General features: G+C 51.1%; 1 protein-coding gene across 4 annotated transcripts in view; it reads left to right on the top strand.

Moving 5' to 3' along the window:
* Window positions 1-12612, top strand: part of USP36 (ubiquitin specific peptidase 36) — a 35836-nt gene that overhangs the window by 13344 nt on the left and 9880 nt on the right. For all 4 annotated transcript variants that reach the window (XM_082371560.1, XM_082371561.1, XM_082371558.1 and 1 more), the window contains 9 exons: window positions 12-122; window positions 781-883; window positions 4091-4158; window positions 4623-4693; window positions 5329-5411; window positions 6580-6691; window positions 8643-8783; window positions 9377-9477; window positions 10431-10569. In XM_082371560.1, coding sequence (XP_082227686.1) covers window positions 12-122; window positions 781-883; window positions 4091-4158; window positions 4623-4693; window positions 5329-5411; window positions 6580-6691; window positions 8643-8783; window positions 9377-9477; window positions 10431-10569 — 929 coding nt within the window. The remainder of the gene's footprint in view (window positions 1-11; window positions 123-780; window positions 884-4090; window positions 4159-4622; window positions 4694-5328; window positions 5412-6579; window positions 6692-8642; window positions 8784-9376; window positions 9478-10430; window positions 10570-12612) is intronic.

Raw genomic sequence — 12612 nt, 5'->3', positions numbered from 1 at the left:
CATGCCCGCAGGTCACCAGGGAAGCTTCTGCATGCTGTGTGTCATGCAGAACCACATCATCCAGGCCTTCGCCAACAGTGGCAACGCCATCAAGCCCGTGTCCTTCATCCGAGACCTCAGAAGTAAGAGCGGCTTCCTTCTCGGGGTGGGGGGGCAGGAGGGAGGGCTCGGGAGGCTGCACGCACAGAGTGTAGCAGACTAAGCGAGCCCTGGGGCTGGATGTGGGGCGGTCCACGCCAGGTGGTGGTGATCCCCACCCCGAAGATCAGGCGGGTTTGGCCAGGCCGGGAGCTGTGTGTCATGGGCCTGGAGGTGGGGAGCAGGTAAGGAAGGGCTGCGGGGCCTTTTCTCAACGTCAGAGAAACCAGTGTCCATGTGCTGTGACAGTCAGATATCTCCCTTAGCAGAAAAGATGGGCTCATTGGTTTTTGAAGCCCGTGTAAGTTGTATTGCGATGACATGGTGATAATCTGCCATGGTCTGTATTGGCTCCTGGAAAACCAGCTTTAGTTCATCAGTGGATCTCATATCCTTAATGCTTGGTGTTCATTCGTGCTTTCTGTTAAGTGTAGAGGGTTTAAGCCCTTACGTCTCACTGAGAAGATAACTGCCATGAGGGTGGTACCTGGGATGTAGAAAGCCAGGCAGGCTCCTTTTCCTCGCTTGGGTTTAGTCCTGGGTCCGCTAGGAGTTGGTGATGAGACCGACAGGAGTGGGACATTTGGAGAGCAGGCAGGAGCTCTTCCCTTCCGGCCTGATGCTTCTTCCTTTCCTCCTTAGAGATCGCCCGGCATTTCCGCTTCGGGAACCAAGAGGACGCACACGAGTTTCTGCGGTACACCATTGATGCCATGCAGAAGGCCTGCTTGAGCGGCTGTGCCAAGTACGCGCTCCTCCCCCCGCCCCAGGCTGCCTCTGTGGACCTTAGCCCCGTGGCCCTGAGCTGAAGCTCCAGCAAGGGGTCGCACTCTGCTTCCCGGGAAAGGGCTCCTCCTGCTGCAGGGCAGGTGGTGGCCATCTCTGTCCCAGCAACTCATGGAGGGAAATGCCTTCTTTTTTTTTAATGTTTATTTATTTATTTTTGGCTGTGTTGGGTCTTCGTTGCTGTGCGCGGGCTTTTCTCTAGTTGCGTCAAGTGGGGGCTACTCTTCGTTGTGGTGCACGGGCTTCTCATTGTGGTGGCTCCTCTTTGTTGTGGAGCATGGGCTCTAGGCGCGCGGGCTTCAGTAGTTGTGGCCCGCGGGCTCAGTAGTTGTGGCTCGCAGGCTTAGTTGCTCTGCGGCATGTGGGATCTTCCTGGACCAGGGCTCGAACCCATGTCCCCTGCATTGGCAGGCGGATTCTTAACCACTGCGCCACCAGGGAAGTCCTGGGAAATGCTTTAATAGATCTCTTCGAGAATCTTACGCTACTGACAGGGACTTTTGCCATCTTTTAAAAATCACCTCATTATTTTGGTACTGAGGATGGGGATGGTAGGAATTATAATGTCTTTATGGAAGAACTTGAAAGGCTGCAGGAAAACTTGAGGGTAAGGTAAGGAGATTATGATTTTTGAGGTTTTGCTCTGCCCAAATTTGAGAGCATAGACAAATGCACATGACGGATTGATGGTTGGTTGCTTAGTCTTCCCTTTTGTAAAACAGCTACTGTCAACAGTGTTTTTGTATCATTCCTGGGTTTTTGGGTTCAGAGAGAAGAAAGGAGGCAGGAAATGCTGCCTAGGCCTGGAATAGAACTGAGTCCTGGACTCTGGAAACACAACTCAGGAGTCATATCTGGAACATCCTTTGGCAAAGTTAGTTGAGTTGTAGCCACGAGGATGGGAAACCTCTGTTTCAGCGGGTGAAACTCTGATGTAATTAAACCTGACCCGTAGCCCGGTAAAGTGGTCTGTCTTTGGTGACCCCACACTGGTCGGGAAGTGACTCTCCCCTCGGGAACACACGCTGGCATTGCTTTTGCTTGGGTTAAAGGCCCTTTTTTCCCCTTAACGCCTGGGAATGTTTCTCGTGTTCTGCTTTATGTATTTGATGGTACGGTGCCCTTTCGGGTGCCAGGTTGTTGGTGTTCTCATGTCTCAGCTGCCCCCTCCCCGCGGCCGCCCCGCACACCCCCCCACCCCCGCTTCCTGTGCCCCTCACTCCATCTCCTTTGAGTCCCTCCTCCACGTGCCCCTCGAAGTTCAGTCTTTGTTTCTTTCCTGAGTTCAGTGAACTTTCCCTCCTTTTGGTCGTTTTATCTTAGTTTTAAGGCTTGTTCACGGTGGTCTTCCGTCTCCCCACATGCTTGTTTGGGGTCTTCATTTCAGCCTGGAGTTTGTGTCGCTGTCTTCTCCTGCTTCATGTTGCTTCCGGGGGGCTGATTCTCATCAGGTAGGGTGTCAAGTCTCCACCATTTTCTACTGGAACCACCTTTGCTTCCGTATCACGAGGATTTGGCGATTCGCTTGGCTCTTGCTTCGGGCGCCCCCTTCTGGCCACATAGCGAAGCACACGCTGGAGTGGGCAGCTTTTCCTCTCGGGGCGGAAGGGGCGTGTGGCCTCAGTATTTTTATGTTTCTCGTTCAGGACCCTGGTTTTCCCCTTTGTTCTCCTGCCCTGCACCCCCTGCTCCCCAAGGAGCCTGCCTGCCTCCTCCTGCCGAGTCGCTGCCTTGGGGGCTGCCTCCCAGCCACATCCTGTTGCCAGGACACTTGGGAGCCTCACCTTATAGGAGGTGCTGCACAGGCCTCAGGTCCCCTCGTCCCTTCTCCTTTCCTTCCCTTCCTCTGAGACGCTCAGTGGCAGCGTCTGGGATAGCTTTTTGATCTGGCTTTATTTTCCTACTTCTGGGTGATTGAATGTCTGCGCTGTCCTTGCTTCCGGCTGAACCGAGGGTGGGTCCTATGTGGTCCTCTGGGCTCCTGTCCTGACGGGCTTCCGGTGACCTGGGGGGTGACCTGGAGTTCAGCAGCTGCATCACACCCAGAGGCTTTCAGTCTGCTCTGAGGTTATGTCCTTGCTAGTTTTGGGACCTAAAATGTCCCTTCTTTGATGAGTGGTGGTGACAGTATAGATGGTGGCAGCTGATTTTTCTTTTCCTAACTTGCAGAATAAAAATCTGCTGACCCTGTGTTTGTCCCCCACGTGTTTTGGAGCTATACTCAGTGCGTCTGGGCAGCGCGGCCATGAATAGTCGTGTGGCCTGAGCAGGAGGCTGAGACCAGGGCGCCTGGCTCGCTCTGCCGGTGGTGGGAGGTGGCCACCTGCGGAGGGAGGTGCGGGGTTAGCAGCACTCAGGCCGCCCCCCACCCCCGCCCAGGAGGCAGAAGCATCTGCAGGAGGTGGTGGGCAGGAGAGTGGGGCCTGGGTGGACACGGGGAAGCTCTTCCCGGCAGGGAGTGGGCCTTGCCACGTAGTGCTTTTGTGGCCAAAAAGACCAAAAAGACCAAAAGGTCAGCTGTGATTGTGTCCCGGAGGTCTCGGGGACTCAGGACAGTTGCAGAGGAGTGGGTCAGATTCGGTGGGTTGCAAGCGAAGCCAGGAGCAGAGGCTAGATGTAGGGTATTGTTTCCAGAATCTTCGTTACATGAGTTGCTGTGGGTGCAGGCGCTGCGCTAGGTGCTCTCTGGAGCTCTGCTTCGCGGCTCTGGGGCTAGGGGTTTGAATGTAGGTCTGCCGGACCCTAAAGCCCACGCCCGTGCCCACTGCTGTCCTGCTGAGAGGGTTCAGAGGGGGAGTTTGTCCCCGCTCACTCTGCGCTCCCCTTCCCCAGAGATGAGCGTGTGCGGTGCCCACGAGGGACGGCGGGGCTGCGCTGGAGCGGGGAGGGGTGGGCCGGGGGTGGGGTGACGTACAGGTCCATCTGGTCTCTTGCTCCCTGTGCCGTGGGAGGTGAGGCTGCCTGCTGAGAGGGCAGCTGAGGCGGCTGCTGTGGGGAGCAGGCCGCGCGGGTCAGCGCGTGGGGAGGCCTCCGGGCGGAGCTGCCGCTGACCAGGTGGGACCTTTCCCATCCTCGCACTGAGTGGGTAACGGCACAGGGGCTGGTGGGGCTGCCGGCCTGCTTCTTGGCCCCTGTCCTCCCCCTGAAGGTCATGGCCTTTCTGCAGGTTGGATCGTCAGACGCAGGCTACGACTTTGGTCCATCAGATTTTTGGAGGCTATCTCCGATCGCGAGGTAAGTGGAGAAACGTTCTCTGCCCCTTCTTGTTGGGGATTAGAGTATTAACCAGAAATGCTTGGTATTGGCACCCAGGCTGACCCTCCAGGCCCAGGAGGCCTACAGCCTGGTTTGTGCACCGCAGCCCTGCCGGCTGCCTTGCTGGGGGCCCCGTTCCTGGGGGGGGGTTTGGAGCAAAGCATCAGGAGCCTGTGGATGCGGGTGGTGTTCCTTTTCCTCAGACGCCATAGCTGCTCAGATGTGGCCACTGCCCTTGGGGTGGGAGTGAGCACCCATGGGGCAGCTGGCCAGGCTGGGAAGGCACCTCGGGGTTTGCCCTCCTCTCCTCCTGAGCACTTCCCATCCCAAGATTTCAGGGGGCTGGTGAGCTGGTGGTCTGCCTCCAGTTCTCAGACTTGGAAACGGGGGTGGTGCCCTGGAGGCCCTGCACCCACCCCACTGCCCCCCTTGTTCTCTCGCAGTGAAGTGCTCCGTGTGCAAGAGCGTCTCAGACACCTACGATCCCTACTTGGATGTGGCGCTGGAGATTCGGGTATAGACCCTGTCATGCTGTTTCGTTTGCATTAGGACAGGGAGGCCAGAGGGCAAAGAACCCAAAGAACAAAAACCTATGAGAGCATGTGATCCAGATAGATCAGGAAAGAAATACTTGGAGTCCTACATTTTCGTGTATTTCTTCCTAGCCATTTCCCTCTGCGTGTTCTATTTTTTTCAAAAAGAAGGGGGAAAATAATGCAGTTTTGTGCCCCGAGGCATGAGTAGCGGCCACACTGAGTGCAGGGCTTGAGCAGGGAGGTCTGTCCGGTGTGCTGCGGGCAGCTTTCACACAGAGGCTGCGCATTTCGGAGCGGCCTTCCTTTCTCCCCGCTCTGACTCTGCAGGAGGTGAGCTCACCTCAGCCTGAGGTCTGGACCGGACCCTCTGAGGCCTTGATAAACCCCCGGGGCTGTGATCCTCGTCAACAGAGGAGGGGTGACAGCCTGGCTCCCTGTTCCTTTGCCGCGTTCTGACTCCCAGAAGGTGGCAGCTAGCAGGCCAATTCTTAACGCAAGTGAGATGTTGTGATTTGCTGCGTCAGCCTGAAAAAAGACCTTACATTTGGCATTTCTGGAGAGTCAGCCTTTTTCTTCCGCTCTTTGTTCTATTCCCTGTTTTTGTCCTTCTCAGCAAGCTGCAAATATCGTGCGTGCCCTGGAACTTTTTGTGAAACCAGATGTCCTGAGTGGAGAGAACGCCTATATGTGTGCGAAGTAAGTTTCGTTTTGCTTGTGGCAAAAAGATCAAGCCGGCCAGAAAGAAAATATGTCACCTAACCTGACACGGCTGCCGTCCCCCTCCCTCCCTCTCGCCCTCAGAGGTGACCACTGTCCACATTTCTTTTTTATGGCCGCGCCCCACGGCTTGCGGGATCTTAGTTACTCGACCAGGGATTGAACCCAGGCCACGGCAGTGAAAGCGCCGAGTCCTAACACTGGACCAGGGAACTCCCAACCACTGTCCACATTCTTGAGTGGCGCAGATGTGTCTTAAAACTGAAAACCTCTAAACAACACAGGTGGAGGGATAGCCGTGGTTGTCATAGCTGCTGTTTATTATGCGGCACTTACTCCGTGCTGGTCCCTGTTCTGAGGGCCTCGCGTGCACTCACTCGTGAGGCACGGACTGTTATTACCCCCATTTCACAGGAGGAGAAAACTGAGGCACAAAAGTGGAGTGACTGGACATGGCCGTCTGCTCCGGAGGCCGTCCTGCCTCCTCGAAAAGCCGTGTTCTGTGGCTTCCGTTCTTGACTTGAGTTGTCCTCGGCATTTTTCCATTTCAGCAGTTGTGACTGACCTCGTCCTCTTTAGGGTTGTGCAGTCTCAGTGTGTGGGTGTGTTACTTTATATCCAGGTCATTTAAAAGCTGTAATCACTAATGAAAATTTTTCTCACTATGCTTTTCAGGGGGATGATTCTGTGCCTAAACCCGCTTTTTATCCCTCTCAATTCACCTCCTTTAGCTCTAGAAGCTGTTCACTTTTGCCCCTGTCTTCTCCCCCTTCATTTCCTTGTCTTCTGGCTTTGCTTTCGGTGATTTCCTGCCTGCCTGTTTATCTCTTGGCCACATCTGCTCGAATTTGCTTTTCCTGTGTTAGCCCAAAGTTGCTTTTCCACGCATCTTCTTTAGTCTCCTCGTTGGGAAAGTATTTTGTTTTTGCTTTAGAATCTCCACCTTTTCTCTAGTCCTGGTTGCCCTGCCATAGCTTTCCTTTCCTTAAGTGGTGTTGATTGGTTTTTAGGGGTGCAGAGGGCACAGTCTCATTTAAGAAGACCCCTTATTTAAAGTGCAGTTCCTGATGTTCTGATACTAACCTAGTGTGAGGACAGCAGTCCTCAGAGCACGAGCTGATAGCTCTTCCTCTCCCCTTCCTCGCAGATGCAAGAAGAAGGTTCCAGCCAGCAAGCGGTTCACCATCCACAGGACGTCCAACGTCCTGACACTCTCACTGAAGCGCTTTGCCAACTTCAGTGGGGGGAAGATCACCAAGGTGAGCACTCAAAGTGCCCAGGCTGCTTGGTCAGCACTTTTTGAAAGATTCCAGGTTCTACTCCAGGTTGAGTGGATTCAAATCCCTGGAAGACAGGGCCCAGGAGTCCACATTTTTGCACCATCCCTAAATGATCATTATGCAGTCAAGTTCAAGAACATTTTTTTTTCCTAGCATCTTCCTGTGCTTGGGGTGTTGCTGCTATAGAAGGTCTGGGTGGCCCAAGAATCAGTGTGGTGAACACTGCGCCCTGCAGCTCTCTTCTCCCATGTCCTGTTTGTCTCTTAAGCAGGTGCAGCTGCATGCTGTGCCTTTTTGTGGAGTGTAATAATTTACTTTTTTGCACAGTGGTGTTTTAATAGAAGATGCCTTGTCTCATAAGGGCCTGGAGATGTGTTCTCAGTTGGTAGAGCCTAGCTGTGTGGTTTGGGGCAAGGCACTTGTCTGGGCTTTCAGTCTCCTCCCTGGCAGTGGTAGTGGTTAGGTCAGCATTTCCCAAACTGGTGTTCTGCAGAACGGTAGTATGGTACCCTGAAAAAAAGTGTTCCGTGTTCTGTGTTCAGCTGAGTTTGGGAAATGCCAAGCCGAAGTTAAAATAGTTCTTTTTAATTATAGACCTTCTCAGAGCCTTTATTAAGCTGTGTTGTATTTTGAATCTCCAAGGGGAATTTACTATGAGGAATTTTCTAAACTCAGTTACTGAGGGAGTCACTCATTCCTCCGTTCTAACACTTGGGCTTACATTGCACCATGCCATGCGAGGCACTGGGAAATCAGTGGGAGATAATCAGTGCTGAATGAGGTCGTGTTGCTTCTGCCCTGAGGAGCTCACGTTCCGCCATAAAATCTCCTGGAACTAGTTTTCCATTAGGACACAGTTTGAGAAACATTGGTCTGTTTGATTTCGGCCCCATGTCTAGCACGATTGGACTGGGGCTCCTGAGCCTATTGGGTGTGTTGGCTTTTGAGATTTTGAAATTGTCAATAGACAGGAAAAGATATGTCGGTGAATATCATGACATTCTGTTGATCCAGACAAACAGGTACCAACTGTATGAAGCCGAAGAACAGGCAGAAGTAACCACTGGCCGTGGGACTCGGAACAGTGGGTGCTTGACATGGGGGCACTTACTGGACAGAAAGGGGTTTTCTGGGTCCGTGTCTGTCTCTTGAGTGGAGTGTAGGTTACCATCAGTGTACACTGGTCAGAACTCACCAAACTGTGCTCCTATTTTCACTCTGTGTAAACCGTACTTCATTTTTTTTTTTTTTTTTTGGCCACAATGTGCGGCATGGGGGATCTTAGTTCCCAGACCAGGGATTGAACCCGTGCCCCCTGCAGTGGAAGTGCAGAGTGTTATCCACTGGACTGCCAGGGAAGTCGCTGTACTTCATTTTTTTAAAAGTCTGTATGTGCACAGGCAGAAATGCAAGTATGTTATATCTGTATCGTTCAAAGATCATGTTTGATAATATTTTCTTATGAAAAATTGTTGACTTCTAAAATAAATTATGGCATGACCTTCATCCTGAGCCACTCCATTAAAATTTTAACCTGCTGTTTCAGTTGGCCATGTGGAGTCAGCACCTGTTTTCGTGAATCCCTGACTCCCCCTGCAGTGTTCCTGCATGGTGGCAGGGAGGAGAATGAACAACTCTTCTCCTTTCACACGTGGGACCCAGGTAGTGAGAGAACTAATTTGGATGCACAGCCAAGACAGGGGACCATAAACCACTTGTCAGGACAATAAAGAGTTTCTCATAGAAACTCCCATAGAAAGATTGCAGTTTTCTGCTTTCTTTTTTAATCACTGACTAAGGGAGGCCCCCGCCTCAGCCTTGCTGTGTGCCCATTGCCCCACATTGTTAAAGACCAGCTGATGGAGAGGGCAAGGTGACCCTTACTCCCAATGATGAATTGTAATTGTCTTTTCCTTGGGTTTTCAAACAGGATGTGGGATATCCGGAATTCCTGAACATCCGTCCGTATATGTCCCAGAGTAATGGTGAGCCTGTCATGTACGGGCTGTATGCTGTCCTGGTCCATTCGGGCTATAGCTGCCACGCCGGGCACTATTACTGCTACGTGAAGGTCAGTGGCTCCTGTGTTCACGTCAGGCTGTCTTAGGTGGTGGTACGCGTGCTACCTCCAGGGGGCAGGTTTGTGGTGCCTGTTTGCACGAGTCCAGATGTGATCTCTGCAGAACGTTTATTCTGTGGAAAGTGGCCGTGTTTTGTGGTTGGTCCAGGTCCTGTTGTTGTTTCTTCGTGGAGTGCAAAGACGTGTTTTAAACCTGTCCCACTAGGATCTGTCCCACCCTTGGCCTTGCAATGAGACACTGGAGGGGGGCTGCTGCCAGTGCCCTGCCCTTAGACCCCTGGAGAAGACTCGGAAGGCCAGATATTGGTGGGAGAGGCTGTGCTGAGCAGACCTGCCAAAATAGCCTTCCACAAGGAAAGCTCGCGTCTTTCGGGGTGTCAGGAAGGAAGGGAGACTTCAGCACACTTGGGGGCACGTTCAGAGTTAGAGAGATACTTGACATTTTATGAAATCATTGCTAGTTAGTTCATCAGCACTGGGATACATGTGGCAGCTAAAAGGTTTTTTCCTTCCCTTGTTAAAAGTAAGGATCGCGGAAGTGTTGATCGTTGTGTTTTGTTTCGTCCACACCCTGCGCTGCTCAGGCAAGCAATGGACAGTGGTACCAGATGAACGACTCCTTTGTCCACTCCAGCAACATCAAGGTGGTTCTGAACCAGCAGGCCTACGTCCTCTTCTACCTGCGGTAACCGGCTCCCCACCCCCACCCCCCAGAGCGCTCGCCTTCACTCTGCTCTCGCCCCGACCGGCCTCCCTGGCCTTTCTCTGCGTGAAAGTGACTGGAATTCTGCAGGAGGGAAGCTCTTGGAGCAGCTCTCTTCCTGCCAGTCAGGTGTAGTGGAGAGCGGCCGCTGGGAAGGACACTTAGATCACGTCCACTTGGCTGTTGAGTCAAAGCCAGAGCCTGTGGGAAGGTCAGAGCAGGAGTCCATCTGCCCCACAGTGAGGTGACTTTGAATGTAAATTGGAAGGTTGTCTATTACATTATTGCCCCAAATTAGATGCGTTCCATCTGGCTATCGGCTGGCGTACAGACCTTCCTTTGTGGGGAAAGTGATCACGGTGGGCAGTGAGGTAGGTTGTCAGAGGGTAGAGGCTTAGTTGTCAGAGGGTGTAGGCCTTTGGAAGGTGCCTTTTCTTGGGACTGATTGTCACCAACCTGGAGGATGAGGATGTGGAGGGGGAGGTGTTTTGCTGCTCCAGGATGGCTTTCTGATAAACTGAGAATCTAATCTCGGAAGAACTGAGTAATTTGCTCTCTGCTTACATTGAGCAGAATCGGAGGCTGCGTAGTAAGTTCTCATGGTTTAAGGGCAAAGTCAGCTTCAGAGAAGCACGTTGGGACAGTCATGGTTCCCTCTGGCTGTTTTTCTGCCTTTGCTGCCCTTTTTTATTTATCCGTGCGGCGTGGCCTGCGGGATCTCAGTCCCCAGACCAGGGACTGAACCCGGGCCACCGCAGTGAAAGCCCGGAATCCTAACCACTGGGCCACCAGGGAGCTCCCTGCCTGCTCTTTTTTTTTTGGAATGGAATTGTAACCTTGACTTCTGTATTCTGATTCCGTCTCACACTCAGTTTCGGTAAAGCCTCTGCAGCTTTAGTAAGACACTCCCTGACTTTGTTCTATTCCTTTGACAGGATTCCAGGCTCTAAGAAGAGTCCTGAGGGCTCCATCTGCAGGACAGCGTCCTCCCTTCCCGGCCACTCCAGGGTGGTTCCAGACCACGCCAGGAAGAATATCAGCAATGGGACCACATCCCCATCAGTGACTGGAAAGGTACTTGTTTAAGAGGATCGATGTAATCATTGCCGTTCTTCGTGCCTGTGCCTCTCAGGGGATCGTGGAGCCCCCAGACCTCTTCATGCTGGGGAGCTCGGCCCAATGGAAGGAGAGTGCAGACAGCAGTCCTGCTGTATTCCACGTTCTTTCTGAAGTGGGTCACGGAGCCAACAATGGTGAGGAGGAAGAGGGGACAAGTGATGAGAAAACCTGACTCAGCAAATCAAGACTTAGAGCTCCCAGTGTGTCCCCGCCTTAGAGCAGCTGCTATGCAGAAGTGCAGTGACAGGTTCCCCGAGCAAACCTCTGGCCTTAAGCATCTGGGAAAAAAATATTTTATCCCCACATTTTAATACTAAAAATGTGAGTAGTTTGTACCAGTGTTAATTCTCTGATTTTGATAATTATATTCCAGTTATGCTAAGAGAATGTCCTTTGTTTTTAGGAATACTCGTGGGTGTATATGGAGGTAAAAGGACGTCGTGTCTAAAATTTAACTCCTATAGTTAGGAAAATATATATGTACATACATATACACATATATATACAGAAGGGGAGAGAGCAAGAAAACTAATGTGGTGAAGTGTTAACAATTAAGGAATACCCTTGAAGTTATTTTTGTATGTATTTGAAATTTTGTACTAAAAAAAGTAAAGAACTCAGTTTTATTAACAAGATAATAGCAGTTTCCTTATAACATAATTCATAATTCAAAAATAGAACGGCCCTCTCTTTTGACTATTTCTGTGATCCTTTCCCTTCAGTCTGAAGATCAAATCCAAACGCAGGCTGCCAGGGCCTTCACATGTCTACAGGGGTTTTAGTCATTTACGCAAATCTGTTTCCTTTCCAACATTAAAGAAAACAGAAGCTGAAATAGAAGTATTGGAGTTGACATAGCAATGACAAGCCATGACCTGGTTGCAAAGGTGATGGTCACTGTGGCCAGAGCAGGAAAGCCGTAAGCCTCGGGTGCTGCCCAGAGGAACAGCGACGGGCATGGGGGTGCCTGAGGGCGAGCCCGGCCCCCACCCCCCCACCCCCTGGTCAGGCCACCGCAAGGCCTCTTCGCTGACCCTGCGTGTTTTCATCATGAAAATAACTTTCGAAATACACTGCAGCTGCACAAAAGTTATTTTACTCTAAGTAACATTGTATAAGTTCCATGTACTTAAATGCTCAACAAGTGAACAGGTTTTGCAGCGCAGTGGGAAGATGTATTCCTTTTAGGAAGAATGCTAATAAAGAAATAATGATCTAAGTGACTTAAAATCACTCTGTTGCCTGTGCAGAGGATATGGATGTTTAAGTGATTCAAAATAGTATCAAATTAGCAAGTATTTTGGGAAAAAATTGTGGCCGGCAAGAGTACAGTAAATGCAGTGTGGCAGTATGCATCCTAATTTATGAAAATATTAACAGCCTAGTAATTCCATTTCTAAAAAATTAGCGTGGAGTACTAAGTACAGAAGAAGATTCAGTCTTTTGACCATTCCTTCAGCACATAGTCTCTAAGACCCTGACCTGGTTGGGGGTGGAGGTGGCGTGTCATGGTAAACAGCACCGACGCAGGCCTCGGGGAGCATTTCGGTGAGTGAGTGGCGTAGACCCAGTTGTAATGGTGCTGTGGAGAAGGATGGGGCACTTAGCACCTTAGTGGTATGTCAAGGAGACCTGGAGCCAGTCTAGTTGATAAACTCTTCATGCAATGAGATGGTCGCTAGTCAAACATTAAAGACCTTTGTTGATGGGCCAGAGTATGAAGGTGATAATGGCATATGGTGAAACTGAGATGCTCCTGTGCACCTGTGTCAGAAGAAAAGACCAAAGGGAGAAGACACCAGCCTATTAATGGAGGGTTATGTTTAGGTGATGGAACTTGGTAAATGTTTTCCCTTTATACTTTTTAGTATTTCTCAAATCTTGATGAAAATGTATTGCTTTCATAGTAAAGTTAATTATAAAGAGGCACACCCATACATGCACAACTCAAAAGATGCTGAAAAGAATAGCAGTATCTGTATCGTGTGTCCATATAAA

This window comes from Balaenoptera borealis (genome assembly GCF_965194805.1).
Source record: "Balaenoptera borealis genome assembly, chromosome: 20".
Taxonomy (NCBI): Eukaryota; Metazoa; Chordata; class Mammalia; order Artiodactyla; family Balaenopteridae; genus Balaenoptera; species Balaenoptera borealis.
The sequence above is the reverse complement of the archived record's forward strand: the minus strand, read 5'-3'. Positions and strand labels throughout refer to the sequence as shown.